The 20,572-nt window shown below is 40.8% G+C and overlaps 1 protein-coding gene and 1 pseudogene across 1 annotated transcript; both read right to left on the bottom strand.

The window, feature by feature from the left end:
- Positions 1-364: 364 nt before the first annotated feature.
- LOC131778187 (uncharacterized) lies at positions 365-5,147 on the bottom strand. The gene is made up of 2 exons (XM_059094571.2): positions 4,638-5,147; positions 365-1,438 (listed from the first exon to the last, which is right to left on the bottom strand). Exons 1-2 carry the CDS (start codon positions 5,145-5,147, stop codon positions 365-367), a joined length of 1,584 nt encoding a protein of 527 aa, XP_058950554.2.
- A 14,133-nt stretch (positions 5,148-19,280) lies between these two features.
- LOC136283477 (uncharacterized) overlaps positions 19,281-20,572 on the bottom strand; it is a 1,462-nt pseudogene continuing 170 nt past the window's right edge.

The following is a 20,572-nucleotide window of genomic DNA, read 5'->3' as shown; positions in this document are numbered from 1 at the left end:
TTAACGGGTCTTCGATGTGATGAGTTGGGTGGTTATGCTTCCATCCTGGTACTCGTGTCGACTGTAGACAGCTGCGGTGTAAGCTCTTTCAGATGCATCAGAAAATGTATGCAGGGTGATCGAGGCTTCCTTTGTACTTGTGTCTTTCAAACACGGGGGAATCTTGATCTTCTCAAGGAGGGGTAACTCAGTGAACCAGCTCCTCCATTCCTCTTTTTGCTCAGACGGAAGGACTTCATCCCATGCTAATGCGTCTAGCCACGCCTGTTGCAGAAACATTTTTGCCCTAACCACGAAAGGGGAGAGAAATCCAAGCGGATCAAACAACGTTGCTGTTTTCCTCAGGACATTCTACTTCGTGTATTCAAAGTCCTCTGTAGGTGGCGAATAATGAAACAGGAACTGGTCCTCTCGTGCAGTCCAGGACACCTAGCGTTTTCGTAACAGGCCGTTCATTCTTCTCCAAGTTGACTTCCGAAGCACGGTCTTCTTCGGGAACATCTGCTAATACCTCTGTGAGATTCGAAACCCACTTTCTCACGTGGAACCCAGCTTTATCGCCCATCTCGGTCAACTGGCGTCTTGTTTCTATGGCCCTCTCTATGGAATCCAGTGATGGCACAAGGTCATACATATAACAGTGATTTTTTACCGCAACCGCTACCAGAGGGTAAGTATCTTGGTGGATTTCTGCGTGCTTCTGCCAAGTAAATTGGGTGCAGAACGAGCAGTAGCAGCTGCCAAACACGAAGTGAAGAAACTCATAAACTTCAGGCTCTTTGTTGATCTGCATGTTTTGCCAGAGAAAACGATGCATCAGTCGGTCTACCGGGAATATTACAAGCTGATGGTACATCTGACTGATGTCCACGATGAGGGCCACCCATTCTTTTCTAAACTTCACAAGGATATCGAAGATGTCACTTTGAAGCTTCAGTCTGGTTAGGGCTTCTGTATTTAGGCTCTTTCCCTCAAAAGGCGCTGACCCATCGAACACTATCGGTACTTTGGAGGTTGCTTTCTCGGGTCGTACGACTGGAAAATGTGGGAGCAGCCACTGGCATTCGGGCGTTGGTTCTTCATCAGGAATGTGGCAGATGTCCTTCTTGTTCAAATAGTCGTTAAGCACCTGCTGATAAGCCACGGCTATTTCTTTATCCTTCATTAGCTTTCTCTCAGTGGAAACCAATCTTTTCTTTGCCATCGGAAGGTTATTCGGTAACTGTGGTCTTTCATCTCTCCACAGAACCGCTACTTCGTAATGTTGGCCATCAAACTTCAGAGAATTGTTGACTTTATCCCATGCCAACTTGTCTTCCAGTGTCAGGTGCTGCTGTCTGGTCGTTGTAATTCCAATGCTCTCCAGGTCCCAGAAACGTTTCAGCAAGCAGTTTAGCTCCGTGGTGTCCTTCTCAGCTAAAGTGAAAGTATGCGCTCCCTATCGATTTGAAGCCAGTCCATCCTAGGGGGCAGAGTCTCGGTCTGTCATTTGAGTTGATCGGTGAGTAAAGGGGCGTGGTCAAAGGTTGAACGTATGATTCTGCTTCTGGTCGCAGAGGAGGTTGAGCGGTTGGTGCTTTGTCATAGTGAAGGAGATTCTGATGTGTTCCTTTGCATCCGTTTATGCCGCATTGCTTGCTTAATGGACAGGACTTCCCATGATGGTTATCTGCGAAACATCTAAAACAAAGGCCAAACCGTTTCACTGTCTGCCATCTTCCATTGACGGACACATTTTTTAAGAGGGTGGTTTCCAGTGCATAAAAAACACTTTCCTTTCCCACTCTTATCTCCAAAGTAGCTTCGTGATCTTCTATGGAAATTATGTTTTCCATCTCGCAGCAGCTCATTGCGATCTTCAATAGAGATTCCGTTCTTAATTTCTGTTGCTTGCATTTGATAAGCTGCTTCTTCCGAAATCCAGTCTTTCAATGCCTCTAGCGAATCTCGGTATTTGTTCTCGTCTATCCATCGGTAGTATTGTGAAAGTAGATGCTCCAGAATCTTTTCAAGGATTGTTGTGTGGAGCGCTCCTGGTTCAAGGTGTGAATTTCAGTTGTTTTCTTTTAAGGTGATGACAGCTCGTTCCAAGACATCAGCGAAGGTTTCCAATTCTTTGGCATTATTGTCCTGGATTGGTTGGAGCTTTTTTAGTTCCTCCAAGTGAGATTGAATTTGATACATTCATCTTCCAGAAGCCAGGACCTTTAACGCTTTCATACGAGTTGTATAAAGAAAGCCCAATTGCTGCATGATCTATTTTTATTACGGGAGTAATATCCATTTAAAAAACAAAATCCTTTAGGTTGTTGGAAACTAGCCAGTGGTCCAAACAACAGAATATTTGTGACAATCTTTGGCTACAAGTGTAACTTTAAGTCTGGGTATTTTTTATTCTCCAGATATATACTAAAACTAATTTGTTTTGTAAACATTCAATATTATCTATTACCATTTTCCTTGGTACCATTACACCACCCTTTTTATCAAGCTTTGGATTTAGGGCAATGTAAAATCTCCTCAAAAAATATTTTCTAATAGTCTAAATTTTCTGTTTGCAACATTTTATGTAAATTTTTGAAAAATTTGCACACCATTTTGTCTTTGTTTGGTGCTTAAATGTTCACTAAGATACAAACCTTGTCATCAATTTCTACTTTTGGAACAATGAAATTTCTCCGAGGGATCTATGAATTGTGCAATTTAATCTATTCCTAATCAACACCATAACTCTACAAGAATTTGGGCTTCCATGTGAATAGTTAATTTCCCACCCCACTCATTTATCCACTGTTTTTCTGATTCCTCCCCTGAATACATCTCTAGAAGAATACAAGATATGACACCATGTGAACATAGATCTATGTTTGTGGAAATTATTACCACTTACGTTTAAGGAAACTAATTTAAAGTTTGCCATCTATTTGTAGTTTATCAAATGTCTTGGTAACCTTAGATTTTTTCTGGATGTGCACCCATATTCCTTTAAAGTATTGAGTAAAGATATATTTGTCCTCCAAACAAAATATAAACTTGAAAGAAACAAAACACATTTCCTGGTTGTAATTAGTTTATGTTTGTGTTCGTTTTTCCTTTCATTAAACCATATGGGAAATGATCACTGAAAGAGTAGGATAGGGTGCCGGATTTATTGAATAGGTTTGGTGCAGTTGTTATGATCAGATTAATTAACAAGCTGCTTGTTTGAGTGATCCTTGTGGAAGTTAATGTTAATTGTTTCAGGTGATTTCTATCGAGGAATTCATTAAGCCTTTGTGTCTTAGCTGGTGTTGAGATAATCACAATTGAAATCGCTTAGTAAGATCACTTCTTGCTTTCCTGGTCCTCTTATTTCTCTGATTAAGTCACGAAGATGGTCAAAAACACCAAGATTGTTTTGGGGTCTATAGATGCATCAGAGGGTGCGATAGATTTGACCTATCTTTACATCAATCCAAAGATTTTAAAAATCGTGGCTTTCCAACTCTGCTCTTTGTTTATATTTGATTCTGTCAGTTACTGTAATTCCACTGCCATGGCCATTGCAGTTGAGTCTCTCTACATTGTATCCTACAGTATCTACTTCAATGTTTGTATAGTGGAGTGGAGCCAAGTTTCTGTGATGCTACAAAGCTGGAGAATCACTCTGAGTTTGTCAATTTGGCTAAGTAAACTTCTGGAGTTTATATGTAGAACGAAGTTGTTTGATCTTTTGCCAGTGATTCTTTTGACTGCTTATCGTCTGTTTCCCCTGGATTTTGTGGAGCATTGTTCACAGGTCCTGGGTTCAATGGCAAATGAAAAGTAGCCACTGAATTAGAATAATAGCTACAAGGGCATTTATGGCGCCCAAATTTGACCTTGGTCGAAACAAAAGATGCTAATCTTGTTTTGGTAGTATCAGAGGAAAGAATATGAGAAGAACCATTGGTAATTGCATTCCATTTTCACGGAAATAATGGTTCATTAGTCCAAAACCTGGGGCCATCAGAATTGCCACAATAGACAGGATCCAAGAAGTCCAAAGTAACAAAATCTTTGACAAAATAAATCTGAGTTTTGACAGGTGAGGCTACGATTCAGACAACTCTTTTAGACTAATATTCTAAACAATTCAAGTGTAAAATTTGTATTACTAACCCTACCTATCACCTAAATATTTTTTTGAAACTTATTTTTACTTTTATCAATTTTTAAACAAATGCAAATTATTGAGAATTTGAAAGCAGGAACCAGAGTAACATCTAGTAGTCCAAAAGGGGACAATACAATCTACAAGCTTAAAGGGTCTAAGAAAGGAAACTTTCACTGAAAATAGGTGATGATGTGAAGTAGCACTACTGTTCTTTTCTCTTGCAATTACGTTCTTTCATTGGAGGTCCCATCTTTGATGACAGACTTCAAGAGAATGTTAAATAATACATCAACATGCTTGGCAAAAACGTTTCTTATATGAAAAATAGGCACGCAGTGCATACATACATACTGAGGAAGGAGTTTTGAAGTGATCCTTCATCATTTTATTTCAAATATGAAGAATGGATATGTAAATATAAAATCAACTACTAAAATTAATTTATTGAAAGAAAGTGAGGCTTTGAAAAAAAAGTCAAGAAAGTTTATTTTAAGTTTGATACCTTAGAGTTTTTCAGAGCAAGCTTGAAGTCAAACCACTTAAGTATAATGTTCGGTATACTGTCGGGACCCGGGGATTTCCTGATCTTAACCCCACAAAGTGCAATACCAGCTTCCCTAGGAGTTACAAAGAGCTCACTTGGAATGTTTCTATGATCAACATCGATATCCATGACATCAGCAGGCGTGAGTGGCACAAAACCAGATGTGAGCTCAGCGAAAAACTTGTTGATCTTTCCGCACAGAGACCCAGTGGTTGAACAATCTAACAATTGGTAAAACCATGACCCATTACTTCCAGATGACCCAGCAAGGTACTTAACGTCTTTCCACCACTTACCAGCATTAGACTCTCTCAGGTGCTTAACTTTTCCATCGTAAAAAACCCTCTTGGCGTACGTGACCGATCTTTGGACCTTGTTATGTAACAACTTGAACAGAGGAGAGTCTTTTCCGTGCTTGGCCAAACATCTCTGCCTCTTAGATATTAACGCCTTAATTTGACCAGTCATCCATGGCTTATCTGAGCTATGAACACGGTGGAGTCGAACCGGTAGGAAGTGTTTGACCGCCTTGTGGAGATTTTGGTAGAAATACTTAAACTTCTCCTCACGAGTCCAATGTGTAAAGATTGTCCCAAACAAATGACGTAGTTCAACCACCAAAATCCCTAATACGATTAGGTCTAGTGTCACGACGCAACATAGTTAACTTTGATGGACGAGAAGATGGTATGACGGGAGTGACTAGAACAGAATAATGGTCACTGGCCCTGATTTTTGGTAACTGCTTCGGCAAGGAGAACACCTTAGGGGAGTTGGTCAGGCACCAATCTAGGATCCCAGTGTCTCTTGTAAATACCTTGATGATTTGAGTGAGACCGCGCATATGCTTAAAAGGGGCCGGCGAGATATTAATTGAGCTGGGATTGAAGTCACCAACTATGCAAATCAGACACTCAGGATGCTGCAATGAATACAAGTCGACTGTTGCTTGGACATGATTATAAAGGTCGTTATTGTCCTAGGCGGTTGCATAAGGGGGATGGTATATGTCAGCCAGTAGCACTAACAAAACTGACCTGGGGAGCCGGCGGGGTCTGAGCTGTAACCATAGGCATTCCGAAACATTTCCAGGGTTCGCAAACTGAGAAAGCGACTTACAGCGTATGGTACTATTCACGTAGACAGCAAGACTGCCACCACGAGACACTGATCGATCTTTCGGAAAGACTATGAAATCACTCATAGCAATTGTCTAGTAAGCCAAGACTCTGTTACACAGATGACGTCAGCGTTGTTTTGGCGAGTGTCACACTCAAGTTCATCGACTTTACAAGTCAAAGAACGTGTGTTAGAGATAAGAAGGGACAGAATAGATGCTTTAGGTTGAACGCAGGGCCGAGACGAAAACGCACGAGCATTGTTGACATCAGAATGCAAATGAGTCCCGTTCAAACAATTCAAATTTTCCCACAGTCTTTGAGATCTTAAGTCTTCTTTCACTCGCTCTCCCGATCTCTTTCCACGATATCTGAAAATATCGTTATCCTTTAGGACAGCTATAAGCGTCGTATCAATGATCAAGTGTCTTTGAAACCTTTTAAGCTGGTCCCCAGAGTATTGTAGTGAAACTTGAATCTGGCGAATATGTAAATTTCCGTTGGAGACGTCAATGAAGATGTCCAAGACGATACTGTTAGTTGTGGTTGTCAACTTTCGTACCCCATTCCAAAAGCGCACACTTAGGTTTCTGAATTTGTACACTTTATTTTCTTGAATCTGTGGAATGAGGTTATTCCACACATCTAAGGTAATTTGCCCTTTGTTATCAGCTATTGTTGCGTTGGCGACATTGTATTAAGCTTGCCCAACAACTTTTGTTTCACTAAGTTTGAGGACTTTGCAAAAGATTGTCAGTTTGTCTTCTGGTGCTTCATCAAGCTTTTCCAAGGTTGTGGTAGTTTGGTTGTCCAGGTTTTGACAGAACTGAAATGGACATTCCAAGCTGTTTGTTTCAAGTTTTGTGTGATCTGCAGTTCTTGTGAAGAGAGCAATTTTAATTGGGGTTCGAGAGGCTTCTTTTTCAGCAAGAATGGCTCGCTTTGTTGTAACATAATGCATCATGCATTGAATTTTCTCCCACTTGTAATGTAAATGTGGAATAGTTTAATGTGTTCCTTTTGTTATGCTTAACTGGTGAAACATTATAAACATATCCAACAAGAGCAGGTCCCAAACTAGCGCTAGAATCTGTAATGTTACCAGTGTTAGTGGCTGTAACAGCACCAATGCCAGAGGTTGTAGCAGCAACTGTAACAATACTAATGCTAGAGGTAGTGTCAGTACCTGTAATAGTATGAATGCTGGAGGTTGTGGCAGCAACTGTAACAGTACTAATGCCAAAAGTAGTGCCAGTAGCTTTAAGAGTACCAGTGGCAGAGCTTGAGCAGAGCTTGTGTGAGGAACTGAAAAAGTGTTAATGGCAGAGCTGGTGACTGTAGCTTTAACAGTGGTAGTGGCAGAGCTTGTGCGAAGGACTGTAAAAGTGCTAGTGTCAGAGGTAGTCCTAGTACTAGTAACAGTACCAATTCTGAAGGACATCAACTGGAGGTGCAGTTTTGGTGCTTTCTGGCTTTTTTTTCCCTGATGACATGGTGAAACAGCCGAAAGTATCTGTAAGAAGAAAGATAATTTTAACTATAATGCTTACAGAGGATACTTATTATCAGTAGCTTCATTCTTAAGAACTGGATGAAACAAGAAATTAGGGGAGGGGAAGGTTAGGGGTTGAACAATTGAATGACAGGGAAATAACCAATAATTGTTTTACTTACGTTAAGTTATATAGTTGAAATAAGACTTTAGATAGTTTTAAAATATACCCAAGAATGATGGATTGTGGCTAAGTGCAGTTATGATTTTTGTTTGTAACCTTAAAGTAACTTATGATGGTTTTAGTGCAGCAAACTGGTATTAAGGCCAAAAGATGCAGTTGCTGTAATGATTATTTTGTTGATTGCAGCAACTGCTTACTTTCACTAAATTATTCTGTTTTCTGTGCAAGTGTAATGTGTCACCTACTTGATTTACATCAGGCATAGTGACACATTAAATGCAAAGACATTGCTTAGCTTAGTTGACCTTTATCAATTGCAATGTACACCCCTTTTTATGACACTTGTGGCCATTGTATTAATGCAAAACTCGCCAAATCTTAGTTGAGATATCAAACTTACTTTACCAGAGGGTCTTCTTTCTTCATGCCCTTTATGCCTAACAGGCATGTATGGCAGCAACGTGTTCCCTCCACATCTGGCGATCCCTTGCCATGAACTTGATGCCCTCCCAGGTCTTCCCCATCTCCTTTATTTCCTTCTCAACTGTCCGTCGCCATGTGATCTTGGGGCGACCCTGCTTGCGTTTCCCTTCTGGCATCCGATGCATAGCAGTTTTTGCAATGGAAGCTTCTTGGCAGGTGACATGGCCAATCCACCTCCAGCGTCTCCTCATCAGGATGGTAGCCATTGATTTGGTTCCACACCGTTCAAAAAGATCTTTGTTGGAAATGACATTAGGCCAGAAGATGCGTAAAATACGCTGAAGACTTTTGGTGTGAAAAGTGGTGAGTTTTGATAGATCCTTCTCCGTTAAGCGCCAACATTCTGAGCCATACAGGAGGGTTGTAAGGACGCAGCTATGATAGAGCTTCAGCTTGGTACAAGTACTATAGGTGGAAGAACGCCATACCTTATTCATCATATTGAGCGAATTTCTGGCCTTGTTGAGATGGCTCTGGATGTCCAGGTCAGTTCCTCCATCTCTACTGATGATACTGCATAAAGGTAAATCTGTCTGTGTAAGGAAGCTCTTCGTTATCAATCTGGACTGGTTGTGTGTTGGTAGCATTCAGTGCCATAATTTCAGTCTTCTTGCTGCTGATGTTCAGGCCAACTTGCTTTGCAAAGGTGTTGAGGCGATGCGTCTTCTCTTGTATGTGGGTGTGGGTGTGTGATAGTAAGGCTGGATCGTCTGCGTAGTCCAGGTCTTCCAGGTAGGAGAAAGGTGTCCATCTGATTTCCCTGACCTGATCTTCAGTGGTGCGATGCATGATCCAGTCCACAACAAGGTTGAAAAGAAATGTAGACATTACACACCCCTGCCTGACACCAGTGTGAACTTCAAATAAGATGTCACCATCACCAACACAGCAGGTAAAGTTGTCATAGAAGCTTCTGATGATCTCAACAAGGTGGAAGGGGATTCCATATGCTCGTAATAACTTCCAGAGGCTGTGCCGGTGCACACTGTCAAAGGCCTTGGCGAAATCTACAAAGTTGATATAGAGAGTTCACTGCCATTCGGTACTCTGTTCAATAATATTTCTCAGTGTGAAAATATGATCAATACAGCCCCTTCCTCTCCTGAAACCTGCCTGTTCTTCATGAAGTCTATGGTCCACAGCCAGTGATAAGCGCTTCATGATGACCTTTGCTAAGATCTTGCTAGGGGTGGATAATAGTGAAATGCTGCGCCAGTTGTTACAGTCAGACAGAGCTCCTTTCTTTGTTATCTTGATGATGACACCCTTATTCCAATCGTCAGGAATTTTCCTTCTGTCCCATATGGTGTTGAAAAGTGGCTGCAATATGCTTGCCATAGTCACAGTGTCTGCCTTGAACAGTTCAGCATTGAGGCGGTCTTTTCCAGGTGCCTTGTGGTTTTTTAGAGAATTAATGGCTGCAATGATCTCTTCTTTCTTTGGTGGTCCAGTGTCAACACTTAAGTCCTCCTCAGCTTCTGGTATATCAGGCTCCTCTTCTGGTGGTGGTCTGTTGAGGACTTCATTGAAATGCTCTACCCAACGTGCTTTTTGGTCTTTTTCAGAGGTGAGGAGCTGTCCTTGTTTATCTCGTATGGGGACATTTCTATTGCCATTATATTTTCCACAGATCAGTTTAGTGACTTTATAGACATTTCTCTGCTCTCCCTTTTGTGCCGCTTCCTCTGCTTCTTTTGCTAGATCTTCCATATACGCTCTCTTATCTGTTCTGATCTTTCTTTTGACGTGCCTGTTGGTTTCTGTGTAAGCCGCTCTTTAAAAGTACAAAAGTACTTTTAGACTAAGGTACCCTCTTACCAGAGGGTACCTTAGTCTAAAAGTACTTTTGTGGAGAAAAAAAATTAATCTGAATACTCATCAGCTCATATTCCCATATGAAAGCTAAGTGAAATGGCTGCATTTTCAAGATCAATATGATTAAACTTATCAAAGAGCAACGACTTGGATGAGCATCTTAAATAAAAGCTGAGCACCTCTTCTACAAAAGCCAGAGGGTATCTTATTGCTAAGTGGGCGGAGTTGTGTAAAAATTGGTAAAACTCATTAGGCATTGGGCCATTTTTGGTCATTTTCTTTATTGTTTCATGAGTTGAAATGAAGTAGATGCATTACAGTAATAGGCAAACTTCTGATGGAAAAAGTGCTTCTTGTGGGTGAGAACATGGCTGAGGAAACCAACATGGCTGCTTGGACCACGTGAATTAACAAAGGCGTGATCAAGATTTAAGATTTCACACACAAAACTCGCTCTATCATTGCAAAAAACAGTGGCATGAACGTGGGTCAGGTGTTTCTTGATGTGAAACAAAGTGTAAATTTGAAAAAAAGCTAAAAAAGTGAGTAAAAGGAGAGAATGCGCCTCTAAATGCCATTGTGACCGCTGACTGACGAAACAGTCAAGGTCATGGCTGCAGTACTGTCAGGGAGAGCGAGATCACATTTCTCTAGATCATTTTGCATGGCATTAGAATAGACAATCTCCACTTGTGACCCTGACATAACCTTTGCTCAGACAGACACCATGTCTCTGAAATTGCTTTTCTCCAGAATTGCTCTTCTCCAGAATGTCTATTAGTAATGAATCGGTGGATCAGCCAGGGATTGCTTTGCATGGGAATGAAAGGTATTTGGTGTCTACAATTCTGGATGATTTAGTCATTTTGCATTCTGTCCTGTCAGGCTGAAATTTGTTTCTAGAGGCTGATGTTTACAATACCAGATTCTTGGAAAGTTCTTTCCCCTTGATGGAGTCATTTAATTTACCGTTAAAACATACAACTGTTGTATGTGTAGAATTTTCCAGTGTCTTAAAATCGGAAATAATGTGAATTTCCCGATGCAGGCATATGTAGACATAGCCATCAACTTTTACACCTTTTGCGGGAGAAGCCATCACAAATCACATTTGATCAATACAAACATCTTTAAACACCATGAATTCTAGCAGACCACAAATAACACTTCTTTGGTGATACTTTGTGGCATGAAGTATGACAACAGGCATGCACAGTGATGTGCAGCTGCTCTTTTGAAGAATGCAGGCTCTGAGAATGTCTCCATGGAAACGGGGTTAACACAGGAAGCCCACAGAACTGAATCGCCTCAACCAACACCAGTTTCAAGTCAGATAGTTATTTTGTCTACTTTGTCGTTTTAGGTGTAGTTTGGTTTCATTGATTACATATTTAGTGATTAATTTAACCAAACACTTGCAGTCATATGTGTAAGATTACAATACAATAGAAGAGGAGTTATCTAAAAAGTGTAAATTTCTTTACAAACATTAAACTAGATAAAGTTAAAAAGAGATCTATTTACGAAGCAGTGCTTAAAGCACTCTGTGTGAATACATGGTAGCATATAGTCATGACCATGTTGACACTTGCTAACTGACTTCTCTAGTTGACACAAGTGCAGCACCAATTTTCTCCAATCGATCTTATGTGTTCATATTGGTATCTTTAGCCTCCTTTCTTTTTCCTACAATTATAATAGCTTGTGAGCATTCAGTCTCGTTTTTGGTGAAGTATGAACACAGATAAATTATACACTTGTGGTGATTAAAAACTGGCTGTAAATCAACATTAGCAGCAAACCTTAATCCAGCTGTAAAGTAACTGATGATAAAACAATTATCAATGGGTCGTTGAAGGTGTAATTCATAATCTGAATCAGGTGAAATAGATAATATTAAGTAGTACTGGTCCTCTGTTATACCAGTGGAATTGAAAACATCAGTCTCTGTCACTGTAGAGTCATAATTTGGTTCACTTGGATTGAGTACATAATCTATCTTGTCTTTAGCTAAAGCAAGAGTTTCCCTTTTTTCAAGTATGTTTGTTTTCATGTCTTCCATATCATCTGAGACAGGTTCAGCCAAAAATTTTCGATTGCTTGAATGAGTCGACAGAGTTATTGGACAGATTCACTGGAAGCTTGACCTTGATTTTTGGTAAAGTCTCACAGCCCCCTTTTGCAGCCTGGTTCATTGCTTTCACTGTGTGGAGAAAGGAATCTCCAAGAATAGTGGCTACTGGGCATTTGATGTAAACTTAATACAGTGATATGTTTGTGCATTTCATGTTGTTAGTTTTTTTGGTTGACTTTGTTGTTTTGTTCATCCTTTAATCCAGGAGCAAACTGAATTACTGCTAATGCATGCCAGCCTTACTGTATTTAATTCATATTAAAGGCTGTATTACTTTTACTTGTCAATCAAGATGGTCTACAGTTAATATTATATTTCTTTTCCACCATAATGGATTTGCACCCGCACAGAGTTGTGAGATATACTTACCATATGATCTTTGACTTTTTTACTTTTCACACAGACTTGTGGGATTTGGAAGCTTATTCAAGCACACAAAAAAAATTTGAACATAAAAACAATTGTAGCTACATACAGATAATTCAGGCATACAAAAATAATTCAAGCCACAGAAGAGTAATGCTGAACATCATAAAAATAATTTGACTGTAGACAAAAATAATAAACCCTATTTTGACACTTAGAAGTTGAGTGCATTGAATCAAGTTCATGTAACACCATTTCTGAATCCTTAATTCTCTCTCAGACCTGCCACAAGGCTGAATTGTTTTCTCTTGGAAGCCTTTCTAAATTACTATCTACTTTTTCCTTTCATTCCTTGGACTCTGATACTTATTTAAGAAAGTGCTTCCTGAGCTTAAATAATTCTCTCAATTGCTCCTCCAGAAGTTTGCAGTCTCATTGCAGGGCAGGAATTTCCAATTTATTAATATGTTGAAGTTGTAAATGGGTCAGTTGCTGTTCCTATGATTGTTTAGCTGACTGGAGAGCACTCATCACCTAAGAGATTGCGTACTCTTTGAGTTTGAGCTCTAACTTTGGTTCCAGCTGGAACTTCATCTTCCAATTCTTCATGACGGTCTGTGGAAGGCAAAGAAGAAACAGGAATTGCAAATGTAATGGATCTGCCCCCATATTTGCAGATGAACTAGCCATTAATGTGCATTAAGTACTCTAAACAACTATGAGTGTCACTTTCATCCCTCGAAGAAAATCATAGCTCCTTCAAAGCTTGAAATGTTTCCAGAAACTATTATCATATGTTTAACTTATATCAACACATTGATCAATGAATGTACAATCCAGTATGATATATTCCACTAGTGTTTGATAACATCAAATCAAATCAAAATACAAACAAAAAGCTAATTTAAGCAACACAAAAGTGCTAAGGTGGCGCACAATAGTTGCATTACAAAAAATACATGAAGGCAAGATAAAACTGACAATAATCAAGCTACAACTTAAATGAAATAAAATTAAAGGAATACAAAACGATGCTTACCGACTATCCTCTCTGTATTGCAAGAAAAGTTGGGCCTAAAACAGTGAAATTCGCAGAATAGTGACGAGTTTAAAAGAATCCACATAAGTTACACGACAGTCATGATGACTACCTACCACTGAAAATAGTTACCCAATGCGTTCACAAGTCTACAGTAAAGTTCAGTTATTTGTGAGTAATACGTTTGTTTGAGCTGTGTCAAGAAATGAAAACAGGGTTGTACTCGTTGCTGGTTTGAAAAAGAATACCCAACAAATTGCATAGGTTCATGATTCATTGCTTGAAGGAAAAATATTACTTCCAAAATGATGTTGATCTAGCAAGGGAGTGGCATAGGATAGAATGTTTCTTGGGAATAGTTGAAGCAGTTTCTTGGCTGGATTACCACTTACCACGGTGTGAAAGGCATGATTATGCAGATGGTTTTCTGGTGATGTTGACATAGCAGACTTCGTTTTTACTTTGTGTTGTGATTGTTGTAATATCAAGTTTATGCTGTTTAGATGTGCAAAGGGATATTCTGGGGATCCAAACAAACCTGGCAGAAAGTGTATCAAGCTACCAGGTGAGATAAATTTAATCCGTTGTTGTAATTAAGATGCTATGCATGAGTTCATTGTAAACAAGAATACAATGGACTGATTGCTATCATTTTTGGGTTTAAAAATTGTTATGGAAACTTCTGACTGGATGAGAAATTTCTTTTAAGGTGAAGGTATCTGCGTGGTAATTTTTGCTCAGAGTATGATGAAGAAATAGTATGCTTCTCAAGAAAAATAATATGTACCTTGCTTAGAAAGCCTTTGATTGTCTCTGTCAGCAATTTTCTATTGCTTGCTTCCGTAGTAACGAGGTGGACATTCCTTGAAACCTCGGTTTAGATAAATACCTAAACAATGAACATAAAATTTCCCTTAGATCAACTAATGACAGCTTGCCGGACCATTCTTTTTTTTTAAGCGGAATTCTTACCAAGTGTTATGATCAGGCCAATGAAAAGAACAAAGACAGAAGGAGATGATGTTAGGTTTTACTGCTTTGCCAAGGCAAAGCAACAACCGAGAATAAGTTGGTCTCGAGGAAATGGCAAGACCTTACCCAGCAGGGCTGTTGTGTCTGGAAAAATCTTGTTAATTAGTAAAATAAGGAAAGAAGATGAAGGAGACTACGCGTGTACTGCAAGAAACATATATGGCTCCGAAACTGGTTCAACACAGCTGAGGGTACAAGGTTAGATACTTAAATAATTTTTTATGAGAGCATAGAATGGAAGGATGTTGTTGAGAGGAACCGTTTGTGTATAAAATTGCACAGGCCTGGATTAACTTCACGCGTATTTTTAACGTTTTCCCAAAATGTTTGAGGGAATCGCATTTGCACACGATATTCGGGCGATTAAACCCTTTCAATGCCGCCACAAAAGTCAAAACAAACATTACTGAAAAACTGATTTTGTTTGCAAATGCAATCAAACATATGCAAGATATGCAGCTTTTAGTTGACACTGCTTGCAGTTCTGTGTAACAGGAAATTCTAAAACCAACGAATATGCAACAAGTTAACCTACATGTAATTTACAACTTCAAAGTTTTTCAGAATGGTGACTTACACTGTAGTATAGGAAACTACAAACAAAACTGAACATGTTACATGAAAGTCAGGAGGTAAGAAATATCTTCAGTGAGCATTACAAGCAACACTTTTCATAATTCAATACAATACAATACAATACAATACTTTATTTATACACATAACAGGAAGGAGCTCCTGAGTGCTCATTAAAACATGTATGTGTGTATTAGTGTAAAACAATAAAATTGTACAAAATGTAAAAGGATAAAATTAATCAATTAATTAATAAACACTGCCTAAATACTAATTAGTAATAATCTATGCACAAAGTTTAACAACTTTAAAAATTTAAAAAGTTCTTCAAGGCATATGAAAATTAACAGCCCGCCACAGTTTACTGACTAAAAAGGTAAAAGATCTATGCATGTACTCCAAGTTGAATGGGGGAAGTACCAACCTGGTGCTGAGCCCACATAAGTTAAGACTACCCCTAAGATCTTAAGTGTATCTTGCTTCTCAACCTTCACATTATTGAGATGAAATTCATATTCATATTATGATGGCCTGATGGCAACAGCTTGCGTTTTAGCGGCATTAATCTTAAGGTAATTTAATCTGAACCATCTTGATAGCACGCTGAGGTCAGAGTTAATAACACACTGCAGAACTGTAGGTGAGACATCCGAGGCATATTCTGTTGTGTCATCAGCATACAGCCTTAAGGACGTATTAGAAATGAAGTAATTGAGATCATTAATGTACATATTAAATAAGAGTGGACCTGACAAGGATCCCTGTGGTACTCCGGTTGTTATAGTTCTCCACAGAGAATATACTCCATCAAGTTTAACTCCTCACCTTCTACCTAAAAGATAGGCTGTCATAAGTTCCAAGGCATCATCTGTACAACCATACACTTTCAGTTTGGCCAGCAGAAGTGGGTGACAAAGCCACGTTTCTTCAGTTGTGAAAGAATGTTCAAAAATGCAATTAAAAAAATCAACAAATAACTGATTGGTACTAGGGAAAAGTTTCAGAGTTGACAAATTGCTTGGAGCATGGAGAGTGTATTAACACGCTTTTATGTTAGTGTCTAGGTTGTAAAGTCCTTAGCGTCCTACAAGCTTTGTACTGAGGAGACAACTTTTGTTTTTCGGTTGTATGAGATGTTCTGTGTTGGTAGACTTTGAAGGCCGCTTGCTATGATATTCTCTGTTAGAGGCTGGTCATGTGAAGACTTGGTTTCTCAAACTGCTAGAGGAGGTTTGGTTGCTCAGATTGCTGGTAGAGGCTTGGTAACTTGGAGTGCTTGTATAGGCTTTGTTGCTCAGAGTGCTGGTAGAGGCTTGGTTGATCACAGTGCTGGTAGAGATTTGATTGCTGAGACAGCTGATGGAGGTTTGGTCGCTTGGAGTGCTATTTGGGGCTTGATTGCCCAGAATACTGTTGAGTCCGTAAAGGTACCAAGATGACAGGCATAAACACAACATGCTTTAATACGATCGATTCATACAGCTAGAACCCCCCGACCTCGCTACTGCCGGTCAGCGGTCAGTTAGGACTTCATGTTACTACATCTTCCTTTTTTTTTTTAAATTAACTAAATGTCAATAAGGACATCACTGTTCTCAAGTGTCCTGAGTGAAACTAATATTAGCATTGTTCAATAAGTCTGTCTGGTCTTCTAAGAGCTCCTCTAGGTCTAAGGCGTGTCAGCATCGGTTCAGGCTGCAAGGGCTTGTCTACTGCTGGTTGGTCCTCAGGGACAGATAGTTCTTCATAGTCTTCTTGGCTGCCTCCAGGAGCTGAGGGTACATCTGGGTTCATCTCTCTTCTTGGTATTGGCTTGCGGCTCTCATTGCCTTCATTCTAGGGTGAGAGCGGAGGATTTCCCTCAAAAACTCTTCGTGTCATCCGCCGATTCCTTCTCACTTGGCCATTTCGGGTCTGTATGACTACTGATCTTGGAGACTCATGTTGCTTAATTACTGTCCCTTCTGCTTTCAGATCAGGAATCCAAACACGGTCACTGGGTGACAGTTCCTTTCCCTCTACTACTTTGTGTCTATGGTCATAATCGAATTTCATCTTAGCTCGGTACTCCTTCTCTTTTCTTCTGATGTGATCATAGTCTGGGGTCTCTGGCTTCAGCTCATCTTGGTGACAGGGGACTCTAGTACAAAGTTTCTGACCCATGCTTAATTGTGCTGGAGAGTAACCGTGATGCAATGGAGTATCTCTGTAGTTCAGGAGAGCCAAGTATTCTTCACTACTCTTATTCAAGACTGTCTTCATAGTTTGGAACCGCCCTTTCCACTTCTCTGTTGGACTGGGGGTATCTTGGAGATGAGGTTATGTGCTGAAACTGCCAGTCTGTGGAAAAGGTAGTGAACTCGCGTGAATCAAACTGCGGGCCGTTGTCGCTAAATAAGATGTCTGGAATCCCATGTCGACTGAAGATCCTCTTAAGTTGCAGGATAGTCTGGGCAGAGTTTACATTCTTGGACACTTGACTTATCTCTATGTCTCTTGAAAAGTAATCTACAGGTAGGAGGTAATGTTTATCCTTGTGCTGAAAGAAGTCTACGCCAACTCTGCTCCACGGTCGTTCTGGAAACTCAGTACCTTTCATTGGCTCAATGCGTTCTCTGCGATATTTCTCACACATGGCACAGTTCCGCACAACTCTTGTAATGTCTTGGGAGATGATGATGACCATCATGAAGACGCCTTAATACATCTGCTCTTAGCCTTGGAGGTATAATGATTCGTCGATCTCTCAGAAGCAGACCGTCGTGGAGGGAGATGTTGCCACGTTCACTCTAGTATTTAGCTATTGGCCCATGGACTCTTCATTTCTCTTCAGGCCATCCATTCTGTACATACTGCATCACAGTTTTAAGTGTGTCATCATTCTTCAACTCAGAACGTATCTCATCTAACCGCTGGTCCGAGGCAGGTAGGGTTACCAATACAGCATTCACATAGCACTCGACTTCGTCATGTAGGTCATTCCATGACTTAGGCTCCTGGGCTTTACCCTCCTGGGGTGATCGAGACAATGAATCAGCTGTGTACAAGAGTTTGCCCAGAACATGTGTGATGGGAAAGTCAAATCTCATGAGTCTCATCCTGAAGCATTGTATGCGCACTGGTAGCTCGTCAATCAGCTTTGTGGAAAACAATGGAATCAATGGCTTGTGATCTGTTTCCACTTTAAATCTCATTCCGATCAAGAATTCAGCCCAGTGTTCAAGTGCCCATGTGATAGCCAAGGCCTCTTTTTCGATCTGGGTATAACGACACTCTGTCTCGGTCATTGATCTGCTAGCATAGGCCACTGGCCTCATCTCACCGGACGGCTGTTTCTGCATAAGGACTGCATCAAGTCCAAAACTGCTGGCATCAGATGAGACCATGGTCTCCTTCTCTGGATTGTACAGTGCAAAAACTTGGTCGGATGCCATGTCTGCTTTCAGCTGTTGAAAGGCTTCTTGTTGGGCTGTGCCCCACACCCACGCTCTCTCCTTCTTAAGCAAGTCTCTTAAGGGTTTCGTCTTCTCAGGTCTGCAATGTTCTGAGGTTCTGCCATGTCGGTGATAGCTATGACCTTGGAAGGATCTTTCCTGATTCCATCACTGTCGATGATTTGGCCCAAGTATTGCAACCTGGACTGAGAAAATAAAACACTTCTCAAGGTTGAGTGTTAGTTTCCTCTCGACTAGCCTGTCAAGGACTTGCTTAAGTCATTTGTCATGTTCCGCTTGGTCTCTCCTGATGATTAGAATATCACCCATGTGGCACTTGACCCCCTCTATTCCAGAGAGTTCTTTGTCCATCCTCTTTTGGAAATATTCTGGGGCTGAGGATATGCCGAAGGGAAGACGCTTAAACATGTAACGGCCGAAGGGCGTAATAAAGGTAGTTACCTTGGCACTTTCTGGGTTTAGGGCTATCTGATGAAACCCTGAGTTGGCATCAAGTTTGGAGAATACTGATCCCTCTGTAAGGCTTCCCAGTGTCTCTTCAACTGTTGGCATTTGATAGACTTCTCGGTGGACTGCTTGGTTAAGCCTTGTGAGATCAACACATATCTGCACCCTTCCATCGACCTTTGGCACTACCACAATCGGTGAACACCATTCTGTCGCCTCGTCTACTGGTTCAATAATGTCCAGTTGTTCCATACGTTTGATCTCCTCCTGCACTTGCTTCATAAGTGGCAGTGGTACTTGCCTGGGAGTGGTCAGACAAAAGGGTGTGGCCCCTTCCTTCAAATGAATTGTATGCTCACCCTCCAATTTGCCAAGGCCTTGAAAGAGTGTTGGGTACTGCTTGACAATGTCCCCCTTAGTTGCTGATTGGAGTGGATGGCTATCAGGCGTTTGATGGACAGCTTTAACACTGTATGTCATGGATAAGACCAAGACTTCGGATAGCGGGTATCCCAAGAAGCAACTTGGATGCCCCACTGACTACGTACACTCGTTCTTTAATGACTGTTTCGTCTTGTTTGAGGTTCATGACTGCACATCCAAGGGTCTTTAAAGGAACATCCCCTGCTCCAACAAGTTCTCTGTCAGATTTTGAAAGTGTCCCATATGAGGACTTGTAGATGTGCTCAGGCATCACAGACACTTGTGTTCCTGTGTCGATGCACCATGTCAGCATGTCTTGGTCTTGAATCTTGAGTTTGACATGCCATCCAGGGTCTGACCTACTGATTTGAGAGTTTGCTGCTGGTTCTGCCTTGGAAGTATTTGAACAAGTGGGTGTAGTAACCCCTCCCACAAATGTGAGGCTAAAGTCATCCTCAGTTTTGAGAACTTCGTTGACCGTTTTTGGAGGTACACTCTTGCATATGATAGGGAAATGTCCCATTTTGTTGCACTTGCTGCATCGTGTATCCGCTGCTGGGCAGTTCTTCTTTCCAGGGGGGTGTCGGTGGTTGCAATACCCACAGTTCCGTCCACTTGTTTGGAAAGCCTTCCTCTTGGAGTCTCGCTGGTTCCTTTGTTCTGTATCTTGACCAGCATGAGGGTCTGGCCTGTTCCCTCGTGGTGTGACACTCAATCTCTGCGGTTTTTGATTCTTGTAACTCGCGTTTTGTTGCTTCCTTCAAGGACAGGATCTTCACTGCCTTTTCAAATGAAAGGGCTGCTCCCTCGTCATACAGTTTTAGCTTGTAATTGTCTTCCTTGCAGGAAAAGGTAAGTTTGTCTCTAACTGCTTGCTCATAAAAATCGGCTGGAAACTTGCACTCGGCGGCTCTTTCCTTGACAGTCACGACCCACGAATCTGTGTAGGTTCTCGTTTAAGGTGAAGCCAAAATTTCTCTCTCAGCATGAGTTGAGGGTCCCATTTTTGAAAGTATTCATCAAACTTTGCCATAACGGTCGCGTAGTTGTTGGAGTCTTCGGCTGGAAGTTTCTCTTCTCCTCCCGCGGGGTTGTCACGCTCAGGTAAGTAGGTGAAATTTGAGTAAATTTCCAAACATGGCTCGCCGATGTGGTTTAATAGCAGCCCCACTTTCATTTCATCGGGTTTCTCTGAAGCTCCAATTGCCTTGAGGTAAATTTCGAATTTTTGTTTCCATTTTCCCCACGAGTGAGCAGGATTTCCCATCAAAATTTCCAGCGGTTCCGGTGGTTTGGCGAATGGTATGCTTTCCGCCATCTTGTTTGAAACCA

This window comes from Pocillopora verrucosa, chromosome 9 (assembly GCF_036669915.1).
Source record: "Pocillopora verrucosa isolate sample1 chromosome 9, ASM3666991v2, whole genome shotgun sequence".
In the NCBI taxonomy this organism is placed as follows: domain Eukaryota; kingdom Metazoa; phylum Cnidaria; class Anthozoa; order Scleractinia; family Pocilloporidae; genus Pocillopora; species Pocillopora verrucosa.
Note: the sequence above shows the minus strand (reverse complement) of the source record. Positions and strands in the feature narration are given on the sequence as shown.

Bases quoted from the DNA above. Each gene is read 5' to 3' on its own strand.
- LOC131778187 (XM_059094571.2), bottom strand. From the start codon at position 5,147: ATGACTGGTCAAATTAAGGCGTTAATATCTAAGAGGCAGAGATGTTTG. The intron at 1,439-4,637 runs GTATCAAACTTA...TCAAATCGATAG, and splicing joins TTGCTCTGAAAAACTCTAAG to GGAGCGCATACTTTCACTTT.